This window comes from Brachypodium distachyon, chromosome 4 (genome assembly GCF_000005505.3).
Source record: "Brachypodium distachyon strain Bd21 chromosome 4, Brachypodium_distachyon_v3.0, whole genome shotgun sequence".
Lineage (NCBI taxonomy): Eukaryota > Viridiplantae > Streptophyta > Magnoliopsida > Poales > Poaceae > Brachypodium > Brachypodium distachyon.
In genome coordinates, this window is record NC_016134.3 from 3,409,954 (window position 1) to 3,425,328 (window position 15,375).

General features: G+C 44.9%; 1 protein-coding gene, 1 long non-coding RNA gene and 3 other non-coding genes across 5 annotated transcripts; all 5 read left to right on the plus strand.

Annotated features, from left to right (window-relative positions):
* Positions 1 to 6,562: 6,562 nt before the first annotated feature.
* On the plus strand, positions 6,563 to 10,419 carry LOC100843308 (heat shock cognate 70 kDa protein 2). The gene is made up of 2 exons (XM_003578850.3): positions 6,563 to 6,908; positions 8,470 to 10,419. The coding sequence occupies exons 1-2, from the start codon at positions 6,695 to 6,697 to the stop codon at positions 10,200 to 10,202; spliced, it is 1,947 nt and encodes a 648-aa protein (XP_003578898.1). The 5' UTR covers positions 6,563 to 6,694; the 3' UTR covers positions 10,203 to 10,419.
* On the plus strand, positions 7,798 to 7,884 carry LOC112269038. The gene has a single exon (XR_002960628.1). It is a non-coding gene; the product is annotated as a small nucleolar RNA Z195/SNORD33/SNORD32 family (small nucleolar RNA).
* On the plus strand, positions 7,988 to 8,069 carry LOC112269039. The gene has a single exon (XR_002960629.1). It is a non-coding gene; the product is annotated as a small nucleolar RNA Z196/R39/R59 family (small nucleolar RNA).
* On the plus strand, positions 8,138 to 8,278 carry LOC112269069. The gene has a single exon (XR_002960656.1). It is a non-coding gene; the product is annotated as a small nucleolar RNA F1/F2/snoR5a (small nucleolar RNA).
* Position 10,420: 1 nt separating the features above from the next.
* On the plus strand, positions 10,421 to 13,459 carry LOC112272414. The gene is made up of 2 exons (XR_002966179.1): positions 10,421 to 10,928; positions 13,161 to 13,459. It is a non-coding gene; the product is annotated as an uncharacterized LOC112272414 (long non-coding RNA).
* The last annotated feature ends 1,916 nt before the right edge of the window (positions 13,460 to 15,375 follow it).

Below are 15,375 nucleotides of genomic sequence, written 5' to 3' on the forward strand. Positions count from 1 at the left end.
TAGCCTAATCATTAACAAGGAGATTAAGGTGTTAATTAACCGGGGCTAACTAAAAATTTGAAATTAGAGACATTCGGAAAGAAATTGGAGGCCGGCAAGAAAGATCGGGAGGGAGAGAGAGCTCGCAAGGGAGAGGGAAGCTCCGGGATACGACGACGAGGCCGCATTTTGGCCGGCGGCCGGAGCTCAAAAAATTGAAATTGGGGAACTTCGGAGAGAAATTGGAGGCCGGCGAGATAGATCGGGAGGGAGAGAGAGCTCGCAAGGGAGAGGGAAGCTTCGGGCTTGAAGATTGGAGCTCGCCGGGGATATGGCCGCTGCTGACGGGGGGAGAGAGGAGGAAGGGGAGAGGGAGGAGGAGGGGCTACCTGCTGGGCTCGCCGGCGGCCATGGCGGCTTCGGGCAGGGCTCCGCCGTCTCCGGAGAAGAAGGACCCGCAGCTGGTTCGTTACGACGCGTAGCGCAACCAGCTGCGACTCTGCCTCGCGTATTTAAACCGCGACTATCATCAGTGGCGGTCAGGAATTGGGCTACCGTTAGTAATAATAGGGATACATCAGTAACGGTCGCTTTAATTTGGCCCGTTACTGATGTACCACACATCAGTAACGGTCGGGCCGAGAGCGACCGTTACTGACATGTATCACACATCAGTGACAGGTACATTAGGGCGACCGTTACTGATGTGTGGTACATCAGTAACGGTGGTCTCTTACTTGACCGCCACTGATGTCTCTTGCGAGGAATGATGGTACATCAGTGGCGGTCACCTCTTGCGACCGTCACTGATGTATGGCTGGGCGGGGACGGGCAGATCCCGCTCTGTTCATCAGTAACGGTCACGCCGAACCCGTTACTGATGCGCCGTGAGATATAGACCATTTTGTAGTAGTGGATCTTCCATCGTGCAAAAAGAATGGGTTCTCTTATATTTTCACAGCCCAGTTGCTAGCCGTCCCCGTCGCACAGTGAAAGTAAAACCAGCCATGACCATATACTGGTGAAAATACCATCGTCCTCTTCTTCCCGGCTGGGAGCAAATACAGGGTAGGTGGCTAGTTAGGTACTCCTAACTCCACTACAGTAGCAATAGATTTCATGGGCATACAGTCACCATCCTTAGAGCAACCACAATGTGGGCACAAGTATGGCCATAAGGCAAAAAGATGATCTTATTGTTTATCTTATACATTGTGAGAGTTGGCCATAAGACAAAAAACTTATGGGTTGGTCATAAACTTGTCGCTAGCCACAGGAACTAAAGTATAGTATTTCTGTTCTTTTATATCTCTTGTTTCTACAAGTGACATATATACCATGCAGGACCCATCTTATAGCCTATGTTACCATACATATTGTACACATTGCCACAAGCTTTTGTTTTAATTTGTGGGTTCTATGGTCAAATTGTCCACAAACACTTGTGACGCCCTTGTCCCACAGCATCGGTCGCCGGGAAACCAAAGGCAGAAGCAGGTCAGAAACCGTGGAAAAGCAGGCAACGTGGGCGTGGCAGGGACGAGGTGCATGCACGCGTGGACCACCTGTACGCTGCTACACTTTCATCGGTGCCTTGCACGGATCACAGGGTGCATTTGCATACATTTTAGCTAGTACTATCACGTAGGTTGGGGCTGCCTCGGTCGACCAGTAAAGCAAGCACGTGAAGCACCAAAGCAGCTTTGGACTCACTCCACCTCTGAGCTGCTGTGGTCACTGCCTCGCTACTGACTGACCCAGTCGGCCTCATGATTTTGGATGTGTTGATCCGCGTGGTTGGTTGGGGCCCGGCTCTAGGGCGGCGGGTCGTCTCTTCTAGTATTTCAGTTGATTTGTGCACGATTAAGCCGGCAAAATACGCAGACCGTTGGTGTGCTACGTGACCGAATCGGTCATGATTTCAATGGGTTGGCTCTGATCCGATCCAGTCCATCGTGGTAAGATGCTTAGTCCACATTGACACCGACATAAGGTGTGTCAAAACGTGGTTAGCTCGTCTAACACGCTATTAAGATATCTCTGTAACTCATTAAACTAATATGCGATGAAATCTGTAAAAAAAATGGTAAAAATGATGTTCTGCGCAACATCGTCTTCAATAGACGATGAAATGTGCAATTCCATCTAACGAAGGTGCATATTCCAGATGGCAATTGAACATGCATGTATGACAGCCCGACTGAAAAATCACTCGGGCTACAGGCTGATCATATATATACACGTCGATGTCGTTGATGCCTCACCAGCCGCTCATCTCACCTCTAATGTCCTCGGCGAAACGGTTTTGCTATATTAGTATCTTTTCCAAAAAGTTTGAAGGAAGAGAGCGAGAAACTCAAGATCGAATAGAAGTAAGCTGCTATGTGTAATACCACCAAAATCAAGAAAACGATGACTTATCTGGTACTACCTGATATCCCTAACTTGGAACACGTACGGTATGTGTTCGTATGTTATTAAACTCAACACCACCTAAAGTGGTTTATGTACATGCATGCATTCCCATTCTCTTCTGTATGCATGAGTGCATGACCGTTTTGTGCCAACTTTCAAACGAGTTAGGGCGAGATTTTATTTCTTTGTGAAGCAACAAGAAAACACCTGACGAGAATGGTCACTGGATTATATTTGTTTTACTGAAATTTTAAATTTATCTGCAGTTTGAATTTTATGTCAAAAAATCGATACGAAAGTAAAACAGCAAGTTTCTCTTAAACCACCTGTCAATTTAAGCTAAATCTTTATAATACCAGTCACTAAACTATGTTTGATTTTATTGGAATTTTTTCAGCATTTTCTGTGCGGTGAGCATCGTGAACGGTTTCGAGGGTTCCGGGTTGTAATAAAAATAAATTATATATAGGACAAGTGTAGAATGAACTTCTCTCATGAAAAAAAAGCCAAATCACTGCATGGTAACAAACAACTTGTGTATCGTGACATAAAATTGAAATCCATGTTCAGTCCACATCTTGCGAAAAAAGATGCGAAACAAAAGTTTTTGGGTGCAGATTCAACTAATTAGGCTAGCACCTCAACCATTATAACTATCAGCATTAAATTTGTATTATTTCCCCCTCAAATTGTCGTTCGGACTTCGGAATAGAAATGTGAATGCGTGCAATGGTAAACACGACGTGTTGTATCTGTCTGGTGTTTCTTTTTCGAAATTGTAGTACAGGACCTCGCAAGAAAAAAAAAACGTACAGAGAAGAAGCGTTTGTGGTAAAAGTCTCGAGCATATCCTCAACTGGGCCTCCCCGGGGCCATCCGTCGCCGTGTCTCTTGACAGCCCAAATCGGGTTCATCTAGAAAAAGGATACATGAAGCTCCGTGTAGAGTTTCAGGTCCAACCGTCCAAGTGCGCATCCGTTCCGCGTACAGGCCCAGCGCGGCCTAGCGAGCAGCGGCGGCGAGCTCATTCAGCGATCAAATTGAGACTGGAACTGGCCCACGATGCGCAGCGAGGGAATTGACTACGAGGCCGTCTTCCTATGATTGTGATACTAGGCCCGGAGCATGTGTTGTATACAGGAAGAAAGAAGTTCATATTTCATTCCCAAATATATCTCAAGGGACGCATAACTCGTTGAAATCGAAAATCGTTTATTTTTAACCATGTAATTAATAAAACCGGACAAATCATCCCATTAGGCGGTTTTCGTGATGATGGGGCCAATTTAGGACGGTTTTGTTGTTGACTAAAAAATTGACGTGCTGATGTGTCTCCTGTTCTTCCCCTCTGCACGTTCCTCTCTGTGCCTGAACTACCTCCCGTGCCTTGACGCCTGTCCCCGTCCCCAGGCCGCGCCGCCGCCTGCCTGCTGACCCGCTCGCCGCCGCCCGCCCCTGCTGGCATCGCCCGCGCCCTTGGCCGAGCTGGAGCTTGAGCCGAAATCCATGGCCTCCAGCCGCGCCGCCTTCTTCCCGACCACGGCGAGATCCGCCGCCTTCGAGCCTTCCCGCGCTGCCGCTGCCTCCCGAAGGCGCGCCCGGACCCCACGTGCCTCCCTTCGCCCTCACTCGAGCCCGCGCCTGCCCAACTCTTCCCGTCTTCGCCAACGCCCGCACCACGCAACGCAGGTCGGCACGCCAGTCACCCGCGGAATGCGCAACGCAGGGCGGCATGCGGCCGCGCATCTTGGTGTGTGACCCGCGCACGGAAGCGATGTACAAGGCGGCGAGGCAAGGCCTGAAACAGCCAGTGAAGCCAAGTGCCACCGCTGCTCGTCGGCGGCGGCGGCGGCCGTCCATTGCGACCGCGAGAGACCTCCTTTCTTCAATTCCTTCAAGCCACAGCACCACTGATACCTCATGGCTATTTCCCCTCTGTTGATTTCAGATTTGGAGCCCTCCGGCGATCTCGTGTCGAGCGCAACCGCCGCTCGTTGGTGGCTGCCATCGCCCTGCGTCCTCCACCTGACATCGTTCCCCAGAAGCTGCACAGGAGGACATCATTGAACTGCTGATCCGTTCCTCCCCCTTGTCCAGGCTGTGCTCAGAGTCAGAGAGGTCTGCAACGACAATCTAAACAAGTTCCATCCCCGCCGCCGCTAGCTTCCTCGCCGCCTCTATGGCTCTCATGCTTGGTTGCCCTGGCCGGCATCTCTGGATGCGCTGAAAGGGGATTTTTTGTCAAAAAAAGAGACATGAAACCTATAACTGCCACGCCATCAAGTCAAAAGTGAGGTCAACAATCCTAGTCAGCGGCAAAACCGTTCTAGATTAGCCTAATGGGGTGATTTATCCGGTTTTGTTAATTTCAGGATTAAAAATAAACGGTTTTCGATTTCAGGGGGTCATGCGTCCCTTGAGATACATTTGAGGGTGAGATATGGACTTTTTTCCTATAGGAAACGATAGCCTATAGACTGCAATGCAAGGCCTCACATGTTCTATGTCTCCGATTTTGGGCCTCAAACGATAGCTGAACTTGCAAACCCGCTGTAACAGCAAGTTTTTCTTCCTCTAAAAAAAACAAGTTTTTCTTTCATGATCTCAAAAAGGAAGAAAAGAAGGAAGTTTCTCTTTCACATTGGCAACCATCCAAAAGATCCATTTCTCGAAGAGCACATTAACACTTGACACCAATGAGACATGGAACAAATGACCAACTATCGTTTCTCATCAAAGGGCTGTACTCATATGCCATTGTCGAGTTACTATTTGGATCCTTAAGGAATGAGAAAAGGAAGATGGGACGCGAGAGATGCCGGAAAAAAAACTAAAAGATATGATATTTCTTTGTGCATGGAATAGCCGAATTGCGACATGCAATCATTTGGTGTTGGTTGTTGGATGTTGGGTGGGTCTACCAGAATAGCGGCATCTTGGATGGCAATTTAAAGTGACGACTTGGGAATAGATAGAGGAGGATGACGCAAGGAAATTTGGAGGAGAGGTGAAAACGTCATGGTGACTGCGACACATACTGTGGGGCTGATGTGGTCGACGTCAGGGGCAACTTGAAGGCATTGGACTACGTAGGGTCGAAAGAGGCAAGAGAATTTGGCGTCATCCCATCCCAAAGGGATATATCACGGGATGCCTACCGGATTTTAGGGGTGGGCCCGCAAGGACGGTGGGGGGGGGGGTATGGTGGTTTTGTGAAGGAACCTTTGTTGGGGGGGGGGGTGGAGTTTTTCTAGGAACTTTGTGAACTTAGGGTCAGTGATACCAGAGAACGTCACACGACAGGTGTAGTTTGGCAAGACATGCCTAAGTCCAAGGATGTCGGGAGCATATCACAAAATCTGTTGCGGATAGGAAAAGAGAAGTGCCACACTGGAAAAAATTGGGATCGCAACGTATGCAACCATAGATATGCTCCTGACTATAGACACGCCCTTGCTGTTGGACTTGTAGACGTGATCACCATTGCAGTCATCGTTGACGGTGTCATTCCCGTGGACTACCATAGCGACATGACTTTTGTCCTTGGCATGCTATTGGATGACGAGCTCCTCGAGGGCTAGCTTCGAGCTAACGATATCAAAGGAAGGTGACGAGACAATGTTGTTGAGAACGGTCACCAAGGTTTGGAACTCGTGCTCCTAGGCCTGATGAGTTGCATGGTGAGACCCTTGTCAAGAACGTGCGAGCCAATGTTTTTAAGACAAAAGACAATGACTTTTCCAATGCGTGGAATTTTTTATTTCTTGTTGGATATTCTTGGTTCTTAAGGATCTGACATGGAAGAAAGTACAAAATAATATGCTACGAAGAATATTTCCCCTAAAACCAAACGAAGAAGAGGATGCTGCAGAATAGAGTTCACATGCTAATCTTTTTTTTTAAGGAAGTTCACATGCTAATCTTTGCAACGAGTGATTAGATTCCTTAGAAGCATATCAGAGCAAACTCTTTTGCCAAAGCCCCTTTGCCAAAATAGCCGTTTGAATCACCGAAACCCAAAGGCGCCGCCAGCTGCCCAGCCACAAGGACATCCCCGCTCGCCCCGAGCCGCAAGATCAGATCTCAACGGCTCGCAAATACCTAACCCTCACCCAGGAACCTTCTAGAGCCTCACGAGCCCCTCTCTCTCCTATAAAATCTCTGCCTCCACGCCCTGCCCTCCTCCTCTCGAAACCCTAGTCCTCCCCCCTCCTCCGCAGAACCCGCCGCCACTTCTCCGCCTCCGGGAGAAAACACAAAAACCCTAGAGAGATTTCAAGTTCGCCGGAGCTAGAGAGAGATGGCGGCTAAGGGCGATGGGCCGGCGATCGGCATCGACCTCGGCACGACGTACTCGTGCGTGGGCGTATGGCAGCACGACCGCGTCGAGATCATCGCCAATGACCAGGGCAACCGGACCACGCCGTCGTACGTGGCCTTCACCGACTCTGAGCGCCTCATCGGCGACGCCGCCAAGAACCAGGTGGCGATGAACCCCATCAACACCGTCTTCGGTGAGCGTCTCTTCACTTTCATCCCTTCCATGCTCAGATCTGGTTACTGTTTGATAGAGTGATTGGTTTTTGAGTGTTGAATCTGCTCCGTTTAGTGCGTTTTATATTGGATTAGCGGTGGTTGTATGTATTTATTGTTAGGTGGTCGCTCAGATCCAGTTTACATGTAGAGATCTATCATTATTATGTTGAGCTAGCTGTTAGCTAGTTGTTGATATAGCTCTGTTAGGTGTAGAGCAGATCTGGACAGTTGATCAGTTCAGAGTGTTTTGTCACTTCATTGACATGGAACTCAGATCCGATATTATTAGTATATATTCTGTATTTCGGTATTACATTGTTGCCAAAACGCATAGTATACTATGATTCTCTCGGTACGCAATTAGTAATTTATGAATTGTAGCGATTATTGTTCGAATCCAACTAAATTGTATGGTAGATAGCTCTTCTTGTTGCACAATGTGGTATTCACATTGCTTATTTTTTGAGTTCGTGGTTATCTATTTCTGAAGCTGCCAGATTGATGATGAAAAAAAATTCCAAGCGCCTTTATCCTGACTTGTATGATGGATGGCTATGGCCTGTTTTTGTTTGCTATCATGTTTTGCGAAGCGAAATTGGGGCAACTCTCATTTGTGATGTGCTCCTGTTTTGCCCGTTTAATTTTAGGCGTGGCAAAGCTGGCAGCAAGCAAAAAACATGGTCATGGCTTTCATGGTTTTCAATCTGACCCATCTGCAGCTCAATCGTTGCTAATCCTTTTAGTACTTGGTTTTAATTGTATCTTATTATTCTAAGGTAAACCTTTAATTGTGAATTGTTACTTTGTTAGTGTTGTCCAATCCTTTTTTTCATATTTATTCTGTTTTTATTTTGTGAAAAATTGGATTGGAGAAATGACGATATCAAATCCATACCACATTTCTGCATTCACTGTGATGATCAATTTACATCATGCACTACCATCTGATCTCCCATCCAATTTTTATTTGAGATATTTTTAGGTTAAACATCTTTCGTTTTCTTGTGAGATTTTTAAAGTAAACCTGATGCTATACAATGCCTAACTGGTCTTGTTGTGCAATCTGTGATGCAAACAATCCCATTTACTGAATCACTGATTATTATAATCAAGATCACCATCTTTCGGCTGAGATTGCACACTCATTATGATGTTGACTCGTGTTAATAGACTGATTATCCTGCTTTTTGTTGCATTGTTAAGGATCAAATGCCATTGGTATCTGACACGGAGTCAATTTTGTGATTCCCTGTCTCGAAACATGGCAGAAAACAAGCGGGAACGGACCTTTGCGACACTGGCTGCTAGTACTTATGAGCTTCCAGTTACTTTATATCCGTTTACATGGCTTTGCATTTCTTATCTGTTTTGTTGACACAGTAGAGGTGTGTGTTGTGTTAATTTCGTAGAACTTACTGTCTAAAGTATTTTACTGTTTTTTATCAGAAGCATTACTGTCTTAAGTTTCATATCTTGGGTTGTTTACATTCTCTTGCATTATGTTGGCAGCATTTGCTCACGCATGACTCTATTATGCAGATGCCAAGCGTCTCATTGGCCGGAGATTTACTGATTCCACCGTCCAGAGTGATATCAAGCTCTGGCCCTTCAAGGTTGTTGCTGGTCCTGGTGACAAGCCCATGATCAATGTCCAGTACAAGGGTGAGGAGAAGCAGTTTGCAGCTGAAGAGATCTCCTCGATGGTCCTCATCAAGATGCGTGAGATTGCTGAAGCATTCCTTGGAACCACTGTGAAGAATGCCGTTGTCACTGTTCCTGCATACTTCAATGACTCGCAGAGGCAGGCCACCAAGGATGCTGGTGTCATTGCTGGCATCAATGTTCTGCGTATCATCAACGAGCCAACTGCTGCTGCCATTGCTTATGGTCTTGACAAGAAGGCTTCCAGTGTTGGTGAGAAGAATGTCCTCATCTTTGATCTTGGAGGCGGTACCTTCGATGTCTCCCTTCTCACCATTGAGGAGGGTATCTTTGAGGTCAAGGCCACAGCTGGTGACACTCACCTTGGTGGTGAGGATTTTGACAACAGGATGGTCAACCACTTCGTCCAGGAGTTTAAGAGAAAGAACAAGAAGGACATCAGTGGCAACCCAAGGGCTCTCCGGAGGCTGAGGACATCCTGTGAGAGGGCAAAGAGGACTCTCTCCTCCACTGCCCAGACCACCATTGAGATTGACTCGCTGTTCGAGGGCATTGACTTCTACTCCACCATCACCCGTGCCAGGTTTGAGGAGATGAACATGGATCTGTTCAGGAAGTGCATGGAGCCTGTGGAGAAGTGCCTCAGGGATGCCAAGATGGATAAGAGCACTGTGCATGATGTTGTCCTTGTTGGTGGTTCCACCAGGATTCCCAGAGTGCAGCAGCTTCTTCAGGACTTCTTCAACGGCAAGGAGCTGTGCAAGAGCATCAACCCTGATGAGGCTGTTGCCTACGGGGCTGCTGTCCAGGCTGCCATCTTGAGCGGAGAGGGCAATGAGAAGGTCCAGGACCTGCTGCTGTTGGATGTCACCCCTCTTTCTCTTGGTCTGGAGACAGCTGGAGGTGTTATGACAGTCTTGATCCCAAGGAACACCACCATCCCAACCAAGAAGGAGCAGGTCTTCTCCACCTACTCGGACAACCAGCCTGGTGTGCTCATCCAGGTGTATGAGGGTGAGAGGACCAGGACCCGGGACAACAACCTCCTTGGCAAGTTCGAGCTCTCTGGCATCCCTCCTGCACCCAGGGGTGTTCCTCAGATCACCGTCTGCTTTGACATTGACGCCAACGGCATCCTGAACGTGTCTGCTGAGGACAAGACCACTGGCCAGAAGAACAAGATCACAATCACCAACGACAAGGGCAGGCTGAGCAAGGAGGAGATTGAGAAGATGGTCCAGGAGGCTGAGAAGTATAAGTCCGAGGATGAGGAGCACAAGAAGAAGGTGGAGTCCAAGAACGCCCTGGAGAACTACTCGTACAACATGCGCAACACCATCAAGGACGAGAAGATCGCCTCCAAGCTGCCGGCGGACGACAAGAAGAAGATCGAGGACGCCATTGATGCTGCCATCCAGTGGCTGGACACTAACCAGCTTGCTGAGGCTGATGAGTTTGAGGACAAGATGAAGGAGCTGGAGAGCCTGTGCAACCCGATCATCGCCAAGATGTACCAGGGCGCCGGTGCTGACATGGAGGGCTCGGGCATGGACGAAGACACCCCTGCTGCTTCCGGCGGCCCTGGCCCCAAGATCGAGGAGGTCGACTAAGCGAGTCGCCGTCGTTTTGTGGCAGCTGCGCGCTGATGCGTTGCTGCTAGTTATCGTCGTATGGTTACTATTATATCGTGGTCTGTGAAACTTTGAGTTGTGGTCGTGTTATTATTTTGGACCAAGTGATGGTCGGTAGTACTAGTATGGGAACATTGGAAACGAGTGCCACGTCTCTGCGACGTGGATTGATTAATATATTCGGTTTAGCGGTATCTGTGATGCGCCTCATTATTTTGTTTGCCACCATTCTGCTTTCACCGTCTCTCCTTTTTTGAGTCTCTTGGGAAAATTGCGTGCAGCACCGAGCGCCATCTCTTGAGGGCACCACTAATTTTTCTTGTTTATTTTTTTCTAACTATAGTCTGATTTGTATAGGCGATAGATACCAGTATTTGACAAGACATTTTTAATGATTTTGACGTTGATACTGATAAAACTGGAGAACAAGCTTGAGAGCAGGCAACATTGCATTTACCTTCTAATAATACTCCTCGAGAACAAACTGCTTTTTTTGTTCCAGGCGTACGAGGGTGAGAGGACCAGGATCCGTGACAACAACCTCAACTTGCACTCTGCCTGTAGCATCTGTTATAACCATGGTTATAGTTGCTTTGAGAGGCATAGGAGCTGGTGAAGTACATTGATTGAAAATATGCTTACAGGTGATATTGACCAAAAGAAATTCTTTGGTCGGAGGTGTTAGTTCCTCACTTGGTCTGGCAGGTAAATGATGGTTTAATTTGTATGAATGATACACGGAGTATAATTTATTACAACCAAGTATGGGCCTGTGGAAAAGTTGGGAACATTTAAATCTGTTCAGTACATTGAAATGCTTACTGTAGTGTGCAAAGGAATTTTTTTACTGAATACATGTAAATCTAAAAGTTCTGTCGATAGTTGCAATAGCCAATGGTCCTTTTCCTTCTGAAGTTGTAGTTTGACAAAGAGTATTAACAAAGGCAAAAACAAGATGGATAATTTAGCAGCTTATTTTCTGAGTGTGCGGAAATATTGTATGTTATGTCTAACATTTGCCATTTTTAACATATGACTCATAGGAAAGGCTTCTAACATTTGCCATTTTTGTGTGTGTTCAATGTGAATCCGCGTCCAACCAAATTCATAGAGTGACATGAAAGAAGAATAATGGAAACGGTCGTAGTGTTGGCCTTGTATTATTTCTTTAAAATTTTGGCCTTGTATTATTTCTTTAAAATTGGGGTGCATTCCCTCTCCAATCAAGAGTAATATTTGTTATTCCAGTTAGCAGCTTGTTTGAAACTCACGTATCAACTAGAGGAGTTGAATAGAAGATATATTCAAATCATTGCATGATTTATGGATAAAACAAATCAATTAGTCCTAGGACTGTCGCCTAGGGGCTCAACTTGTTGAACCCCGGGCGATGGGCCATGTTGTGTTGTTTTGTGTTGGAACCTGGAGTCGGATTTCATTCTAAGAAGAATTCTGCTTCGAAATTTAGACAATCGAGCATAGATTACATTTCGAGCTAACCACCGCAAAAGTTCTTCATGTGCACTATTGCCACTAAATTATTCCGTTACGAGAAACAAATTCAAAATCACAGTGCAGAAAATTGATACTGCAGGTATGTACTCCCTCCTATCCTAAATTCTTGATTTAAATTTGTCTAAATATGAATATTTATTCTTAAAAACTGTCTAGATCCATGTAATATTTCGACAACAATTTAAGATCGGAGAGAGTAGTAAAAACATTACAAAAGCAAATATTGCTTCGCCTTAAGGATTACAGTCATGCTTGTTCTGGTAGTACAATAAAATCAAATTAGAGTAACGAATTCCGAGGGTTCAGCTCCAACTACCATAAGTTGGCCGACAGTAAGTATGCCAACCAAATGTTTCGAGTTATTTCCTTCGAGGCCTCGTTTGGTTGTGCCCAGCCCGGCGGGGTTTCCGGCCCGATCCACGCAGGGCCCTAGGCGTGAGCCATTTAATACATGTATCATGTAGTAGTGATTTGGCAAGAAATAACTAGCACTCGATTAGCCCCAGGCTTCCATACTTAGCCTAGTTTAGCCATAAGCCTTTGCACGATTCTAAATCCGCCACTGACTGCGCGGTGGGAAAAGAAAAGGACAAAAGGGCTGCATTATGCAGAATTTCTGAAACTGCAAAAATCAGGCAAGCATAAATGTAAGAGTCACTCATAAATCTGAGTTGTGATCATATCATGCATAGACTCTTGATTCTCAAGTGTTTAAGCACCTTTGAATTTGTTGCAGTGACGTTACCTTCTGAAACGTGAATTGAAGAGAAAAGTCTGGTTGCCTTGCATTTTCCTTGGGATATAGGCATATAACAGTGTTAGGGTGGGAATATATTCATGCTGCTGTTGATTTTTTAGTATTTTCATTTTGTGAATTTGGTGCAGTGATATTACCTTCTAGGTTGATGATAGAGTGTAAGAAATACTATGGAACTGTTTTTAAACCTATAATCGGTTGATGTTCGTGCTATGGAAATTAGTTGATTTGCATTGATTTCGACCTTTATGCGTATGATGTCATTTAGGGATGTTTTCTAGCGTCAATTAATCCCTGAAAGTATGTTTATTTGACAGTTACTCTTTTTCCTTTTGGGCATTGTGATAGGCTTTTTGGTCACAAATTACTAATTTTACCATAGTATAACTGGAATTCACCTGAACTTTGAATTATGTGGATGGTCTATCAGGAATAGGAATCTATCCTTTCCTTTTTTTGCTTCCTAGAATACGACTTTCTTCTCCAATGCTTGGCCAATACCCACCAGCCACCTTGCACCCATATTATGTTATCATGGACTGTTGATTGAGCCTGCACTACAGCTTTTCTATCTGTTTTAATCACAGTGATAATACACTGCATAGAGAGGAACCCCTTCTATTATACTCGTTTTTGTGCCTAATCCACTGTCTTGCCAATCACAGGATCGTATCATTCCCAGCAAACATGGATTTCATGATCTTCAACCACCGCGGAAGGGCGCTGCCATCAGACGCCGACTTGAAGCTGAAGATATGAACAACTATTCACCGACTTTGAAGATATGAGCGAAAATTAACCGATCCATCCATACTTTTTGTGTCACCCATGCTAAAGCAGGGGAAACCTTACCAGACCACAACTTATCTACTTTTTAACTCTAGAATTTGTAACACCATTCCATATGTTATATGAAGGTTAGCTCTGAGCTTCTGTCCCAGCCTGATGTAATGCAAGTTTTATGCGAATTGTATCAATTCATCATTAATGCATGCATGCACATTATCAGTCTCCATTTTAGCTTTTGATAAAGTTCATATCATCCATCAGTGCCACGTGTAGCTTGTCTGTTTGATGCAAGAAAATCCTTGCCAAAATGTGGTAAGCACATGAATAATTTGAATCCTTTGCTTTCGCTACCAATACTTTAACTTTGCTTTTGCCATTGTTCTTTTTTTCCGGTGCCAATCGTATCAGTACCCTGTGTTTGGTTTCTGCCCAGCTATGATGTTACCGAAATTTTTGATGCCAAAATTTGGCCTGTGTTTGGACGGTGTCATGGCAATGACCTGCTAACTTCCACTGCATTTCCCGTGCCAATCTGGGTAAAAGAATGAACGACAGGCAAGCAAGACCTTTCTCCAAATATGTTTGAACCACATTTCCCTTGCCAATCTGGGCAAAAGAATGAACAACACCCAAGCAAGACCTTTTTCCAAAAATATTTGTACTACATAGCATTTGTTTTGGGCAAAAGAATGAACAACAAGCAAGCAAGAACTTTTTTTCCAAAAATATTTGTATAGCAATTGTTTTGGTAACATCAGCTTGGGCATCAATCCAACACAATGACCAAACTTGGCTATAAATTAATCATAAACCAAGCCAAAAAGTTCACCAGCCTGCCAGTTTCGGCACTGCCAAATCATCAGTTTTTTGCAATCAAACAAAACAAAGCAGGTATTACGTGGTGTAAACCAATGTTCCTGATTGGGACGTGATGCTCGGATCCCGACCGTCCACCGGGGAATCCGACGGCCGCTACCAGAGAGAATCTGACGGCTTTCCCATCACAGCGAATGGAGCAAGCAAAAGAACAACTTCGATCCAAACCGCCGAAGAGGTTAGAGCAACATAGTTATTTTCTGGCTCTGCTTAATTTGTCATATTATTTATCATTTATGACGTATGTAGAAATTAGTTGAGATTTGTTTTACATGATGGAATTATTTGGCCACACCCTGTCTTCTGAGAACTGCATAGTGTTAACATGAGTGCCATGCCTACTTTAGCAGACTATTGGTATTTCACTTTGATAAAATCTGAGGCAGTATTTTTTTCCTTAAATGATATGACCTGATTTTTATGTATGGAATTTGCTACTTTGCTGTAACTATGGTAGTTCTGATGAAATGACTTGATTTTTATATGGTATTATAAAGCTTGATTTTGGCTGTAGAAATACGGCCAACACTGCACCTGCTAGACTGATTTATTTTTGTTGTAGGTTCTCAGACAATTGGTGTTATCACAAAGGTTTGTTCCTTAACCTTAAATTTTTCGTTATTGGATTGAAAAACTTACTCCACTTCAGTGTCATGCCGCTTCTGATTTTGGATGTTCTTCTGTTTCGTTACAGTAGGACACAATGGACAAGGGCTCCGATGCCCATAACTTTTTGCTGGGAAATGTCATCCCATCACGACTTGGTTATGTTGGCGTTGTAAACCGCTCCCAGCAGGTACATTAATTTGCTGCATATTTGCTTAGTTTAAGGATGTAGATGTGTTAATAATGAAAAATTAATACTGTGTCACTTTCTTTCGCAGTTCAATAGTGACTCATTTGATCTCATACTGCATAATAATGTTAACTTAAAGATGAAAATGACTCAGCTTTGTGGCTATTTGATCTCATACTGCATAATAATGATAACTTAAAGATGAAAATGACTCAGCTTTGTGGCTATTGATCTCATACTGCATAATAATGATAACTTAAAGATGAAAAAAATCATCTAGCAGTATGGACTGTTGCCTGTTCATAAATGCCATGGTAAGCATATTCTTTCGTAGCACCGAATGTTTTATTTTTACCTGTCTAAAGTATTCTGTCCTGAATGATGTAGGATATCAACTCAGATCTCAGTATCAGGGATGC

Excerpts from the sequence above, each read along its gene's own strand:
- LOC100843308 (XM_003578850.3), top strand. The coding sequence starts at position 6,695 with ATGGCGGCTAAGGGCGATGGGCCGGCGATCGGCATCGACCTCGGCACG. Across the intron at positions 6,909-8,469 it reads CCCCATCAACACCGTCTTCG|ATGCCAAGCGTCTCATTGGC; the intron begins GTGAGCGTCTCT and ends TCTATTATGCAG.